The sequence below is a fragment of the Phacochoerus africanus genome, chromosome 5, assembly GCF_016906955.1.
Source record: "Phacochoerus africanus isolate WHEZ1 chromosome 5, ROS_Pafr_v1, whole genome shotgun sequence".
Taxonomy (NCBI): Eukaryota; Metazoa; Chordata; class Mammalia; order Artiodactyla; family Suidae; genus Phacochoerus; species Phacochoerus africanus.
The window spans coordinates 117,513,605-117,528,039 of NC_062548.1; the positions used below are offsets into that span (position 1 = coordinate 117,513,605).

At 49.3% G+C, this 14,435-nt stretch overlaps 1 protein-coding gene and 1 pseudogene across 1 annotated transcript in view; one reads left to right on the forward strand and one right to left on the reverse strand.

Annotated features, from left to right (window-relative positions):
• The window catches only part of KIF3C (kinesin family member 3C), a 39,851-nt gene extending 36,270 nt beyond the window's left edge, over nucleotides 1-3,581 (forward strand). Inside the window, exons 6-8 of the mRNA XM_047782483.1 lie at nucleotides 418-526; nucleotides 685-857; nucleotides 1,094-3,581. Coding sequence (XP_047638439.1) covers nucleotides 418-526; nucleotides 685-857; nucleotides 1,094-1,187 — 376 coding nt within the window. The 3' untranslated portion in view covers nucleotides 1,188-3,581. The remainder of the gene's footprint in view (nucleotides 1-417; nucleotides 527-684; nucleotides 858-1,093) is intronic.
• Nucleotides 3,582-12,294: 8,713 nt separating this feature from the next.
• LOC125126869 (60S ribosomal protein L36a-like) lies at nucleotides 12,295-12,604 on the reverse strand (annotated as a pseudogene).
• Nucleotides 12,605-14,435: the final 1,831 nt, after the last annotated feature.

The following is a 14,435-nucleotide window of genomic DNA, read 5'->3' on the forward strand; positions in this document are numbered from 1 at the left end:
TATGAATCTGACTAGTATCCATGAGGATGCAGTTCAGTCCCTGGCTTTGCTCAGTGAGTTAAAGATCCAGCATTGCTGCAAGCTGGGACATAGGTCAGCTCGGATGCAGCTCGGATCTGGTATTGCTGTGGCTGTGGCATAGGCTGGCAGCTACAGCTCCAATTGGACCCCTAACCTGGAAATTTCCATAAGCCACAGATGTAGTCCTAAAAAGAAAAAAAAAAAGGTTTTTTAAAAGTGTATGTCTCCTTGTGTTATACTACTTTGAGTTGTCAGGTTGTATTAGTACAAAGAGAAGGAAATTCTAGCACCTGCATCCTGCAAGGCCTCCTGACTACCTGAATGATACTTAATGCATCATATCATTTCCCTTTGTGTTCGGAGGAAATCCATTTTAATGTGGCCTCTTCCCTACAGCAATAACAGCCAAATGAAGAAGCGGCCAACGTCGGCAGTGGGCTACAAGAGGCCTATCAGCCAGTACGCTAGGGTTGCCATGGCAATGGGGTCCCACCCCAGGTACAGGGTAAGACGATGGGCTGGAGAAGGGGGAGGGGAGAGGGCATCCGGGGAGATAATGCTCACAGCCTCGGCCTCCTCCGCCTGCCTCATCACCCTTGCTTCTCCCGCTGCTTACCAAGTGCCAGGCCACTGCTCAAGTCTGGCCTGATGTTCCCCCCACAGGCTGAAAACATCATGTTTCTGGAATTGGATGTGTCCCCTCCAGCGGTCTTTGAGATGGAATTCTCTCATGACCAAGACCAAGACCCCCGTGCGCTCCACATGGAGAGGCTCATGCGGTTGGACAGCTTTCTGGAAAGACCTTCCACGTCCAAAGTCCGAAAGTCCAGATCCTGGTCAGTACCATCCCAGACAGAGTGGACAGGGGCCGGAGAGGGGACGGAAGCCACAGGAGCTGCTGAGGCTGGTGGCGGGGGTGGGGGGAGTGGGGGTTGGCTGTACCCAAAGGGCCTGAGGGAGGGTGATAACCCAGGCCGAGTTCCTATAGGAACAAGATACTGTAGGCTGCTCCCTTTGCTACTTCCTGCACACCCCTGACCCCCCCCCCCCCCCACTTCATCCCCACTCACAGGTGCCAGAGTCCTCAGCGGCCTGCGCCTTCCACCACACCTGCCTCGCTGGCCCCCGCTGCTCTGCGCCCCACGACAGTGCTAGACCATGAGTGACAGCCTTCCGTCAGGCCGCCCGTCCCGCAGACGCCAGGGGCGGGCCACCAGCCCTGGATCATCTCGCCTGCCGCTCGGTGTGCGTGTATGTGCGTGTGCGTGCCTGTGTGTGTGTGTGTGTGTGTGTGTGTGTGTGCGCGCGCACGCGCATATGTGTGAGGGGGTGAGCATCCAGCAGGCCGTGCCTCTGCCAGCTCTTAGCCTCCTTTATTTAATTCATGTTATTTATTCGTGGAGCTCGGTTCCCGCAGGAGAGGCGCCCTCGCCCGGGCCTGCCCTGGTCACTACAGACCCTCCTTTCCTCCCGACCGTAGACCCCCGCCCCAGTCACACCGCCAGCTCCTCCCCGTCAGTTGCCCCCAGGAGGGAAGGGACCGGGGCCTGAGAAGAGGGTCCTTGTTCCTCCTGGCTCCCTCGGTCACCCCTATCTCCTCCGGCACTGACCGTGAGCAGCTCCTGAGCACTTTCCGGGACTAGAAAAATGCGAGGTGTCCTCTGAGGATATTCGACGTCCGTCCACAGTGTTGAGCTTGGGCTTCCGGCGGAGAGAGCCCTGCTCTCCACTTTCTGGGCCTCAAGTGACCTCTTTCGGCTTCTCGGGCTCCTCCTTCTCAAGGACTTGAGGGACCTCGCCGACACAGCCTATGCGCGTCAGCTTTGATGGGAACTCCGCGGCTTCCCCAACCCTGCTTCTGGTCCACCTGCCCAAGCCGTCGATGGGAAGTGTGAGCCAACCACTTGCTGCCTCCTCGGGACCTGCAGGAAATGGAACAGTAATGGAGACAGTGTGGATAATCACTAGGAGACGTCCCTCTAGGACCCTTTGTTTCTGTCCCCTTAAGAAGTAACTGTGGCCAACAAGCCACCAGGCCAACTCCCCACCTTAGACATGCTGCTCCTTCCTGCTTTCGTCCTTTTCCCTGCAGCTGCCTGGATCCCCGGTGGTAATGGGAGGGATCCATGTCCTTCTCCCCTGGCTAAACAGAGGTATCAGTCTGTTGCTTTTCCCTCTCATGAGCGCAGGATATGGAGACCCAGGCACAGCCTGCCAGCTCTGCCCTTTACCCTGTTTCTGATTCACCTTCTGTTGGGCACTGCTCTGTTGACCAGATTGACCTTTCCTTCAGCATTGTGGTCCTTAGGGAAGTACTCCTCACTGTCCTTTGCGACATCCCAGGATGTCTCCGGGTCTCTAAAGTAAAGTTCTACCAAAAAAAAGAGAGGGAGATTAATTTTCATTGACTTGCCTTTTAAGGGTATATTTCAGTGGAAGGGGAAGAGGCAGTCATGAATCAGAGCAAGTGGGTTAGGCTCTCAGAACGCCCTAATAGTGGCATCTCCAGGTCCTAGAACATGACGAGTTTAGTCCTTGGGGTAGAGGCATGAAACGGACAGATCTGCCTGCAGTTTGGTGTGTGGGAGGTGGCGGTGGGAGCTGATTACCTGGTTATTCTCTTTCCAGCAGGACATGAACCCTTTTGCACAGTTCAAGTTCTGCCATGTAAGGACCAAGCAATGGTTTGGTTTGGTTTCATTCAATGATGCTGTCACTGCTTCTGCAACTGCTGGACCGCATGGTTGGGCAACTCAATTGCCACTTGCTCCTGTCCTTCAAGGAAATAACCTTTTTTCATCAGAACCCAAGAGATTATTTGAGACCCAGGATTCAGATCAGAGGTTCAGCTGTGGCTGGGACAGGAGTGGTATGTAGAAGGGTCCCAAGTGGGAGAGGCATTGAGCAGCCTCTCCCACGGACCTCTCTCGTTGGTGGATGAAGCCGCACGCGTTACCCCCATTCATCACCAGGACGCATCGACTCTGCACTGTCTGATCACTTGACCCTCATAGTCTTATAGCACAATATACCCAACTTCACCCCACCCCAGCCTCAGGGCTGGGCCCAAGGTGTGCTCAGAGGAGGAGCTCCTGCCTGCAGTTTTGTGTACGTGTGTATGTGTGTGTGTGTTTGTGTGTGTTTACCTCCACAGGGGACACTCTGCACTCGGTGTGAGATATGCTGGGAACAGGGCCACTGGGGTGGCTGGATCTCGGTTCCTCTGTCTCTCTCTTCTCTTCCTTTTGATGTATCACACATTTGGTTGACAAAGTGAGGGCCTTGATTTGGACCAAATTTCCATGTCTGTTGCTGTGGTCTTCATTTAGGACAATGATTAACAAAGCCGTGGCCCCTTCTCGTCCCTCTATACATATGACTATACGGGACATATGTAATATATAAATATATATATAAAATATTACCCTCTGTCTCCTTGGCTTAGGATGAGATCTCTCTGTTGAGCTGAAATGCACCTGCAGCTCAGTGCTGCCAGCAGCCTGCAGGCCCCAGCCCTGTTCAGATTAACACAGTCCGAAATAAAGGAATGAGTATCGTTACATAGTTGGTTGCCTGCCTTCTCTTCCCTTTGATTCTTCCTACTTGTCTTTTTTGTGTCCTCCTCTCTCTCTCTTCCGTGTTTCTTCCAAAAAGGGTTCAAGAGGATAGGGAGTCCGGCTGCAGGTATCAGCACCCTGGGGAAGAACCAGCCGCTTAATGGACGGGGATCTGGCCGACTAGAGGGGGGAGGGCCGGAGCTCAGGCTCCCGTCTGAAGTCTGTGTCTGCACTATAGCAGCGGCTGTTCGGGTTCTAGGCTAGTGGTCCCCTCCCAGTTAATTCTGAGCTAGAGTAGATTTCAGAGCTGCCTAGATGCTGTCCAGATTAGCTGTCAGTATCATGTGATGGCTCTGCCTGCTTGCTCCTCCATTTATCAGCCAAGAGAGATTAAAACCGGCAATCCTGTGTGTAAAGCCCATGGATATGCCTGGCACATGGTGGGTGCTGAATTAAAACAAAGGAAGTTCCCATGTGGTGCAGTGGGTTCAAGATCCAGCTGTGGCGCAGGTTCAATCCCTGGCCCAGGGAACGTCCCCATGCCCTGAGTCCTGCCAAAACCAACCAGCCAAAAAAAACCAAAGACTCTCCTTTCTTCAAAGGGCCGCTTTCCCTCCCTCTGGGTTCTAGCTGTGGGCTCTCTGTACCGTAGAAGCCTTACAGGAAATGAGAAGTAGTTGCCGCTAAAAAACAAAACACAAGGCCCCAACTCCTGGGAGAGCACCAAGGTAAGCCTGGTGCTCAAGGCGCAGCCTTGCGCCCAGGGTGGCACTGATAGTTCTCCCAGGGTTGAGGGGGTTGGAGGCCCTGCCTCTGCACCATGCTCCAGCCGTGAGAGCTAAAGGGGCTTCTAGGCTTCGCTGCTTGAGAGGGGTTTGCCAGTTGTTGGGTTCTTTACACAGTGTAGCCATTTCATCCTTGCAGGGGGGATTATTGTCACCGGTTTATAGATGAGATTTAGGGACATTAACTTGACTGAAGATGTACAGTTAGTGATGAAGCTGGACTTTCAGACTCTAAAGCTTGTATTTTTTGATTCTGTGCCTCCTCTCTCTCTAGCCCATCAGCACCTCAGTTCCAATAAGTCCTCTGCATGTTTTATAAGGAGTGCAAGCCGGACAGAAGGGCAGAGTGATGGGAATAAAACCAAATCTCCAGACCTTTAACCTTGAGGTCCTATTTTTTTTTTTTTTTTTCGGCCACAGCTATGGCATATAGAATTTCCCCTGGCCAGGGATTGAACCCTCTCCACACCGAGAACCAGCCAGATCCTTAACCCAGTGAGCCACCAGGGGACTCCTTGAAGTCTTATTTTAAAACCACTCATTCCTCCCAGTAGCCATGGCCTCACTTGTTTCTTTTATTTGTTTTGTTTTGGTTTTTTTATTTGTTTTGTTTTGGGTTTTTTTGCCTTTTCGAGGGCCACTCCCTCGGCATATGGAAGTTCCCAGGCTAGGGGTCGAATCGGAGCTGTAGCTGCCGGCCTACACCACAGCCACAGCAACGTGGGATCCGAGCTGCGTCTGCAACCTACACCACAGCTCACGGCAATGCCAGATCATCAACCCACTGAGCAAGGCCAGGACTCGAACCTGCAACCTCATGGTTCCTAGTCGGATTCATTAACCACTGAGGCATGACGGGAACTCCAGCCATGGGCTCACTTGTATGACTGAGGTAGATGGTTCTAGGGCTCCACAGAACAGCCAGAAGGCAATTACTCACCCTTGGCCAGGGTCTTGTGGACAGCTTGCTTGTTGATAAGGCAACTGTCATGTTTCTCTTCTTCCTGGGCACCTATCTCGGTAGAGTAACTTATTTCTGTCTTCACATGCCTAGGGCTGGGCTGGGTGTTGGTTAGAACTTTCAGCCACTGCTAAAGATGCACCTCCTGAAGCACATTCTCTCACTGAACAAATATTTATTGAGCACCTGTTACCCATGTGTTCCAAGTACTGTTCTAAGTGCTGGGAATACAGCAGAGACTAGAACTGACAGAAGCCCCTGTCTTCACAGGGCTTAAATCTAGGGTGGGGAGAAAGACATTAAACAAGAAAAACCTGGAGTTCCCATCGTGGCACAGTGGTTAATGAATCCGACTAGGAACCATGAGGTTGCAGGTTCGGTCCCTGCCCTTGCTCAGTGGGTTAACGATCTGGCGTTGCCGTGAGTTGTGGTGTAGGTTGCAGACTTGGCTCGGATCCCGCGTTGCTGTGGCTCTGGCGTAGGCCGGCAGCTACAGCTCCGATTCGACCCCTAGCCTGAGAACCTCCATATGCCGCGGGAGCGGCCCAAGAAATAGCAAAAAAAAAAAGACAAAAAAAAAAAACCTACTTCAAGGAGTTCCCTGGTGGCCTAGCAGTTAAGGATCCAGTGTCACTGCTGCGGCTTGGGTTCGATCCCCGGCCCTCGAACTTCTGTATGCGACAGGCACAGCCCAAAAAAGAAAAAGAAAAAAAAAAGACAAGGAAGAAAGAAGGAAAAACCCACTGCATGTCACATGACCCAGTGTGTGGGGCCAAGCAAAATAAAGCAGAGAAGGGAGATGAGGATTTCCGGGTCCTGAGGGTGGTGGTGATGGAGGTGGGGGAGGGGGGCACAGTTTTAAAGCCCTTTCTAAGAAGGTGACATGATGCAAAATCCTGTGGGAGCTAAGGAAATGGACTTCAGGAGAGGGAAGCAAATGCAGAGGTTGGGGGCGAGAGCCTAACAGGCATATTCAAGGAGTAGCCACATGTTGCAACCCTGAGGCAACAAGCAGGCCATGTACGGGTTGATGGAGTGGGGAGACCCAGAGACCCAAGACCCCAGTGGGGTTTGTGCTGCTGCACCCGTTTGGGTCTGTCTACTTCTAGACCTCCCCTGGTGCCAGACAAACCCCCAGGGGGTTAAGTGAGTGTCAGGGCGACTTGCCAGGAGTCTGCATGGGAAATGAGCACCTCCGCGTGATTCCAATGAACACGCGCTCACGTCTGAGGATCTGGGTTGCAGCCATTTGTGACTCTGAGTCCCGCTCACGATGGGCCTGCCCTTCAAGCATTGGCACTGAGGCCGCCCGCCTGCGTAAACACTAGGACTGCCCTCAAGGAGGACAGAGGCAGAGGGCACAGAGCCACTGAAAGGCGGGCACCTCTGGACTCAAAGGTCCCAGATGCCGTGGCCGCGAGGGTTCAATCCCTGGTCCAGCACAGGGGGTTCAGGATCCGTTGGTGCCACAGCTGTGGCGCAGGGCTCAGGTGTGGCTCAAGTGCCAGTCCCGGCTCGGGAACGTCCACGTGCCACAGGTGCAGCCATTAAAAAACAAACAACTTTTTGAACACCCGCTTCCTCACACATCCCCCTGTTTGGAATCCCTGCAGAGGACATGAAGACTTTCTAGATTCTGCATATTCACAAAGACTTTCATTTATTTTATTACTGAAGTACAGCTGATTTACAATGTTGTGTTAGTTTCTATTGTACATTCACCAGAAATTGGTTTACATATATATGTTGACATATATATGTACGTTCTTTTTATTTTTATTTATTTATTCATTTTTTGTCTTTTTGCCTTTTCTGGGCCATTCTCGCGGCATATGGAGATTCCCAGGCTAGGGGTTGAATCGGAGCTGTAGCCACCGGCCTACGCCAGAGCCACAGCAACGCGGGATCCGAGCCAAGTCTGCAACCTACACCACAGCTCACGGCAACGCCGGATCGTTAACCCACTGAGCAAGGGCAGGGACCGAACCCGCAACCTCATGTTCCTAGTCGGATTCGTTAACCACTGCGCCACGACGGGAACTCCTAATATTCTTTTTTATTATAAGTTATTACAAGATATTGAGTCTAGTTCCCTGTGGTACACAGTAGGACTTCATTGTTTATCTCAGACCTTTTTTTTTTTTAATCAAAGTATAGCTGATTTACAATGTTGTGTTAGTTTCAGGTGTACAGCAAAGTGATTCTGTTATAAAAACATATATAGCTATTTTTTTAGCTTCTTTTCCCATACAGGTTATTACAAAATATTGAGTAGAGTTCCCTGTGCTATACGGCAGGTCCTTGTTGGTTATCTGTTTTATATATAGTAGTGTGTATATGTTAATCCCAGCTTCTAATTTATCAGACATTCTGTGTGTGTGTGTGTGTGTTTAGGGCCACACTCATAGCACATGTAGATGCCCAGGCTAGAGTTTGAATCAAAGCTATAGCTGCCTGCCTACACCACAACCACAGCAACACCAGATCCAAGCTGCATCCTCCACCTATGCCCAGCTTGCAGCAACGCTGGATCCCTAACCCACTGATTGAGGCCAGGGATCGAACCTGCACCCTCATGGATACTAGTCGGGTTCTTAACCTGCTGAGTCACAACGGGAACTCCCAGACATTCATTTTTGATGCCCCATCTGTGCAACCTCCCTTTCTCAAGCCAGTGCCAACCCTGCAATGTAGCTGATTAAAGAACATCTTTCCTTAAGAATAAGCATAAAGTCTGATGACACAAATAGGCTGCTCCTACAGGAGGGGATTTGAGTATGTGGAGCCTTCCTTCCTCCCTCCTTCCTCCCTCCCTCTCTCCCTCCTCTCCTCCCCCGCCTCCTTTCCTCCTCTCCACACCTCTCTGTCTCTAGAGCCAGTGGCCCACAGAGGGGGAAATTAGGATTTTTAAAAGAAAACATATAATATTTTTTTATTTTTTGAGAAAGAAATGATAATGTTTTATCTGTCTACATTTTTAATGAAGACTGATGAACTAATACTTTATTATTATTATTTTTTGTTTTTATTTATTTATTTATTTTGCTCTTTAGGGCCACACCCACAGCATATGGAGGTTCCCAGGCTAGGGGTCCAATCAGAGCTACAGCTGCCGGCCTCCACCACAGCCACAGCAACGCAGGATCAGAGCCGCATCTGCAACCCACACCACAGCTCATGACAAAGCTGGATCCTTAACCCACTGAGCAAGGCCGGGGATTGAACCCGATTCCTCACGGTTCCTAGTTGAATTCGTTTCCGCTGCACCACAATGGGAACTCTTGAAGAACTAATAGTTTATATGTTTACATGTAAAACATATAGCTTTTTTATGTAAAACTAATAGTTAAACATATAAAAAAGAACTGGACTTCAGCTCTGCAATTTGGCTGGCTTTGCGTGTGGCCGGTTAATTTACTCTTAGGGAAAGAGAAGAAATGGGTTTGCAGGAAAGAAAGAAAGATGTGAGAGAGCTATCCAGGGCTGTCATCTAGAAAACGGAAAAAAAGAAAACACAGTACTGGGAAAGGACACACCCAGGAGCCTTGAAGGGATGGGAGCTGAACGGGAACCAGTAGAAAGCGCTTTGTGCGCAAGCACCAGACTGGGATCTAAAGCAAGTGAAAGCTGACATTTGAATCCTTTTGACTCCTGCAAGAATTTTGCTGTCATCTCTGCAAAGAAAAACAGGTTTTCTGCTTTCATTATTACGTATTTAACTTTTGAAACTTCATGCTAAAATAATGGTTTATTTCCCCAGGGAATTCTAAAAGTTTAGCTGGCACTGGAAGGCACGACTTGTGTTTCAGATACTCTCTTCCACACCCAGCAAGCCTGTCAGTGGAGGAGTGTGACAGCTCCCTTTGATCTGCAGAAGCTGCCTGGCTCCTCTTTGTTTTTGCCGAGATCAGGGCTGTCATATGCCATGGTATTCCCGTGGCTTGTGGCCCTTTCCCCTTGTCGAACTCAGTCCACATTCTGATTGCATTTCATTCTAGCTGCAAGACATGTAGTGGCAAGGATAATAAAAACAGTTCAGTGAAAACGACCCAAAGGAATAAATTGATTTTTGCCCTCGGTGCCTCAGGGAGGAAGGCACTTGTCATTCCCAGCCTCTCCCAGCAACAAGAGCCGGGACCAACTCCTTACACCTCCCAGGGGAACTGCAGAGCTCCCAAGCCGCCCCCACTTGATTTGCTTTCCGAAGAGAAAATAATTCTTCGGGAGTTGTGATCTTGCTGAAATAATGGGGAAGAGTAGCAGTGACATAGTTAAGAAGAGAGCTAGAGAGTGGAGGGAGAGATGATACTGCCAAATACTCGACTGACAGGCATTTACATACACCCCCACACACGGAGAGAAACCCCCTTTCCCGACCAGAAAATGGAATCCAGGTTAGGAAAGACGATCTACGGTATTTTTCAGTTGTCAGTGAAGTGAGGGATTATATTCCATCTTTCGGAAAGGAAGGGAGCTTCATTCATTCATTCATTCATTCAGTGACTACCTGCCCAGTACCTGAAGGAGCAAGACCTTGTTATTCGAAGTCTGAGACTCCCTTGGGCCCGTCCTCACCGCTGCCTGGTTACCACTTCTCCCCATTTCCGCTGCTGCGTCCCTCCCCCATCGTCTCCCTCAGGATGATGCAAAAGCCTCCTAACTGATCTGTCAGCTTCTGTCTTTGCTTTCCACCTTCTCACCTGCCCTCCGTGGCACATTCTTCGCACGAGAGCCAAAAAGATATTTCATAGCAAAGAGTTTATATTTAAAATGCAGGCGTTCCCTTGAGGCGCTGTGGGTTAAGGATCTGGCATTGTCATTGCCGCAGTTCAGGTCACTGCTGTGGCCTGGGTTGTTGGATCCCTGGCTAGGGAACTGCCACATGCTGTGAGTGTGGCCAGAAAATAAACAAATGAAATGTAAAATGAGATCATACAAGTCCCCTGCTTTGACCCCCACCCTCCTTGGCTTTATGTTACCCTTTAAAACCTGGACTTTTTACAACCACCTCAAGGTCCTACGTGATCGTCCTACCTTTACGACAATCTTGTGTCACTCTCCCCACTTCAAAATATTCTGCAGCTAGACCGGCTTTTTTTTTTTTTTTTTTTTTTTTTTTTGCTTTTTAAGGCTGCATCCACAGCAGATGGAGGTTCCCAGGCTAGAGGTCTAATCAGAGCTGTTGCTGCTGGCCACAGCCACAGCCACAGCCATGCAGGATCCGAGCTGCGTCTGCGACCTACACCACAGCTCACGGCAACGCCAGGTCCTTAACCTACTGAGCAAGGCCAGGAGATGGAACCTCATGGTTCCTAGTCAGATCTGGTTCCACTGTGCCATGAGGGGAACTCCTACACTGGCATTTTTAATGTTTTATTTTGTTCCTCAGATCTGCTATGCTTATTCCCTGCTCAGGGCTTTTGCCCTTGCTATGTCTTTGTGTTAATTCGCCCTTCCCTTAGACATGTAGATGGGCTCTATTGTGTTTATTATCTTCTAAAAGCATAGCACAGCGTCCCCCTTTGTGGCTCAGCACTCAAGAACCTGACCAGAATGAAGGAAGATGTGGGTTCCATCCCTGGCCTTGCTCAGTGGGTTAAGAATCTGGTGTTGCAAATAACAGGTGCTGGAGGGGGTGTGGAGAAAAGGGAACCCTCCCGCACTGTTGGTAGGAATGGAAACTGCTACAGCCACTATGGAGAACAGTTTGGAGATACCTTAGAAAGCTATACATAGAACTTCCATATGACCCTGCAATCCCACTCTTGGGCATCTCTCCGGACAAAACTCTACTTAAAAGAGACACATCACCCTCATGTTCATTGCAGCACTATTCACAATAGCCAGGACATGGAAACAACCCAAATGTCCATCAACAGAGGATTGGATTCGGAAGATGTGGTACATATACACAATGGAATACTATTCAGCCATAAAAAAGAATGACATAATGCCATTTGCAGCAACATGGATGGAACTAGAGACTCTCATATTGAGTGAAATGAGTCAGAAAGACAAAGACAAATACCATATGATATCACTTATAACTGGAATCTAATATCCAGCACAAATGAACATCTCCTCAGAAAAGAAAATCATGGACTTGGAGAAAAGACTTGCGGCTGCCTGATGGGAGGGGGAGGGAGTGGGAGGGATCGGGAGCTTGGGCTTATCAGACAAAACTTAGAATAGATTTACAAGGAGATCCTGCTGAGTAGCATTGAGAACTTCGTCTAGATACTCATGTTGCAACAGAACAAAAGGGTGGGGAAAAAATTGTAATTGTAATGTATACAATGTAAGGATAACTTGATCCCCTTGATGTAGAGTGGGAAAAAAAAAAAAAAAAGAATCTGGTGTTGCCCCAAGCTGCAGTGTAGGTCTTGGATGCAGTTCAGATCTGGCATGGCTGTGGCTGTGGTGTAGGTGGGCAGCTGCAGCTTCAGTTCAACCCCTAGCCTGGGAACCTCCATATGCTACGGGTATGGCCCCAAAAAGAAAAAAAAGAAAAAAAACAAAAAGCATAGCACTTACCATTTCTGAAGGTGTTTTGTTTTTGTTTTTTTTTTTAATTTTTTTAAGGATGTCACTGTATTTATTCTCATACAGGCATTTTTCCCCCCTATGGCGTCAACATTTTCCTCTCAAAAATAGAATAATAAAAAAGACCCTCAGGAGTTCCCGTCGTGGCACAGTGGTTAACGAATCCGACTAGGAACCATGAGGTTGCGGGTTCGGTCCCTGCCCTTGCTCAGTGGGTTAACGATCCGGCGTTGCTGTGAGCTGTGGTGTAGGTTGCAGACGCGGCTCGGATCCTGCGTTGCTGTGGCTCTGGCGTAGGCCGGTGGCTACAGCTCCGATTCAACCCCTAGCCTGGGAACCTCCATATGCCGCCGGAGCGGCCCAAAGAAATAGCAAAAAGACAAAAATAAATAAATAAATTAAAAAAAAAAAAAAAGACCCTCAAAGCTTAGAACTGGATCACTTGGCCCTTTCTCTTCTTATCTCCTCCAAATTCAAAATGCTTGCATCTCTTAATAGCCATCATCCTCTTGGATCTGCAGTTGGGCTCAACACATTGAAGCCTCAGCACAATCTTCTTTCTACTTCCGGAAAATTGGCTGTGTTCGCCCACCAGAGCCACTCTGCTTCTGCTCATAGCGCCTCTTTCCCTGGCCATACAGGGAATCCTTGCCCTTCTTATACTGGGTCACTTGGTGAGGCTGCTGCTCTCCACACCTCTTACAGAAGGGCCTTCAGGTTTTAGGTACGTGGACCATCTTTGCAACAGAGGTGTATTCACGATGAAAACGGGAAAATCGGTGACCACGTTCCTGGTCTCGCTCTGTTTTATTTATTTGACTGTTGAAGTAGTAGTTCTCAGTGAGGTCCCTGCACCAGCAGGTATGGCATCACCTGGGAAATTAGTAAAAGTGCATATTCTTGGGCCCTACTTTAGACCTACTGAACTGGACATTCTGGGTGTAGGGCCCAGGTATCTGTATTTTTACAGAGCTTCTAGGTGATTCTGGTGAAAATGAAAGCTTGAGAAATACCGGTTTATAATGATCATTGCTTCTCTCCCTTGTCCTCCCACCCCCCACCCCCCGGCCCCTGGCCTGAACGTAAATCCAAGAGAATGGAAGCCCATCTGTCTTGTTCAGCACAGAACTACCAGCACCAAACGCATAGCAGGCCCTCAATAAATCATTGTTGAATGGTGATAGATTGAATGAATGATTGATCTGGTGCCCTGAGTCTGTGTCTCGGAGCCACAAGGTACAGACTTAGCAGAGAGTCTGGTGGAGCTGGGTCCCAGGGATCAGCTCATCTCCTTCCACAAGAGCTTTTATCTGTATGACACACTGATCTTGCAGGCTGAATAAACATGAACAAGGAGTTCTGAGATTAAAGAAATGCTTGAGAAAACTGCGGTTCAAGCTGTTATTAATTACAGTTTGGAAACTAGGAGCATGCTCCAAGATCCTCTTCAAGGAACCAGAAGTTTTGTAGATTGTATTCAATTCGACGGCAAGGATAATCTCCTTTTTTTTTCTTTTTTTTGTTATGGCCACACCCACGGCATATGGAAGTTACAGGCTAAGGGTCAAATTGGAGCCACAGCTGCTGGCCTACCCCACAGGTACAGCAACTCCAGATCCAAGCCGCCTCTGCAACCTACACCACAGCTCACGGCAACCTCAGATCCTTAACCCACTGAGCAAGGCCAGGGATTGAACCCGCATCCTCATAGATACTAGTTGGGTTCCTTACTGCTGAGCCACAACAGGAACTCCCCTTTTCTCTTCAATTCTGCATAACTCTTCCTACATGAATCCCAAAGCAGGCTGCTGACTGACAAAGGCTTTCTCTTCCTTCAATCTTTCTGCTTCCTATCAATCCTGGGATCTTTAAGAAAAAGGGGGAAAAAGTTCTAAACCAATTCATCCTGCCTCCAGTGGTTGCTAGAAGCTTTCCGATGGAAACATAAGGTCAACCCCCCACCCAGATCAGGGAGAAAAAACACCATCTTTGCAAAAGACATTGAACTTTAGAAAAGGTTAGATCAACACAGAGAACAATGGAAAGGCCTTGGGAGCCTCTCTTTAGAAATTGTCCTCTGCAAATACTCGGGGCTGAGCCCCATGCGAGGTAGTGGGGTTCCAAAGGCCAGGAGAATAGGGTTCACGTCTTCAAGGAGCTCACAGTGTGGAGGAGAGACAGGCACGTACACAGAGAGCGCCGAGTGTTAGTGCTGAGGTCACGACTAACTGCCTGGCTTCCCAGGGGGAAGATTCCGGGAGGAGGTGATATTTCAATAGGTCTGGAAAGCGGTGTCTCACTCGGGAGGCAGGAAAGGGCAATTCAGGCAGAGGGCACAACAAATGCGAACCACAGAGATGGAAAAGGGCAGAGCAGGCTTCAAAAATGATTAAGAGGAGTTCCTGTTGTGGCTCAGCGGAAACAAATCCGACTAGGAACTATGAGGTTATGGGTTCGATCCCTGGCCTCGCTCAGTGGGTTAAGGATCCGGCATTGCCGTGAGCTGTGGTGTAGGTCACAGATGCGGCTCGGATCCCATGTTGCAGTGGCTCTGGCGTAGGCCAGCGG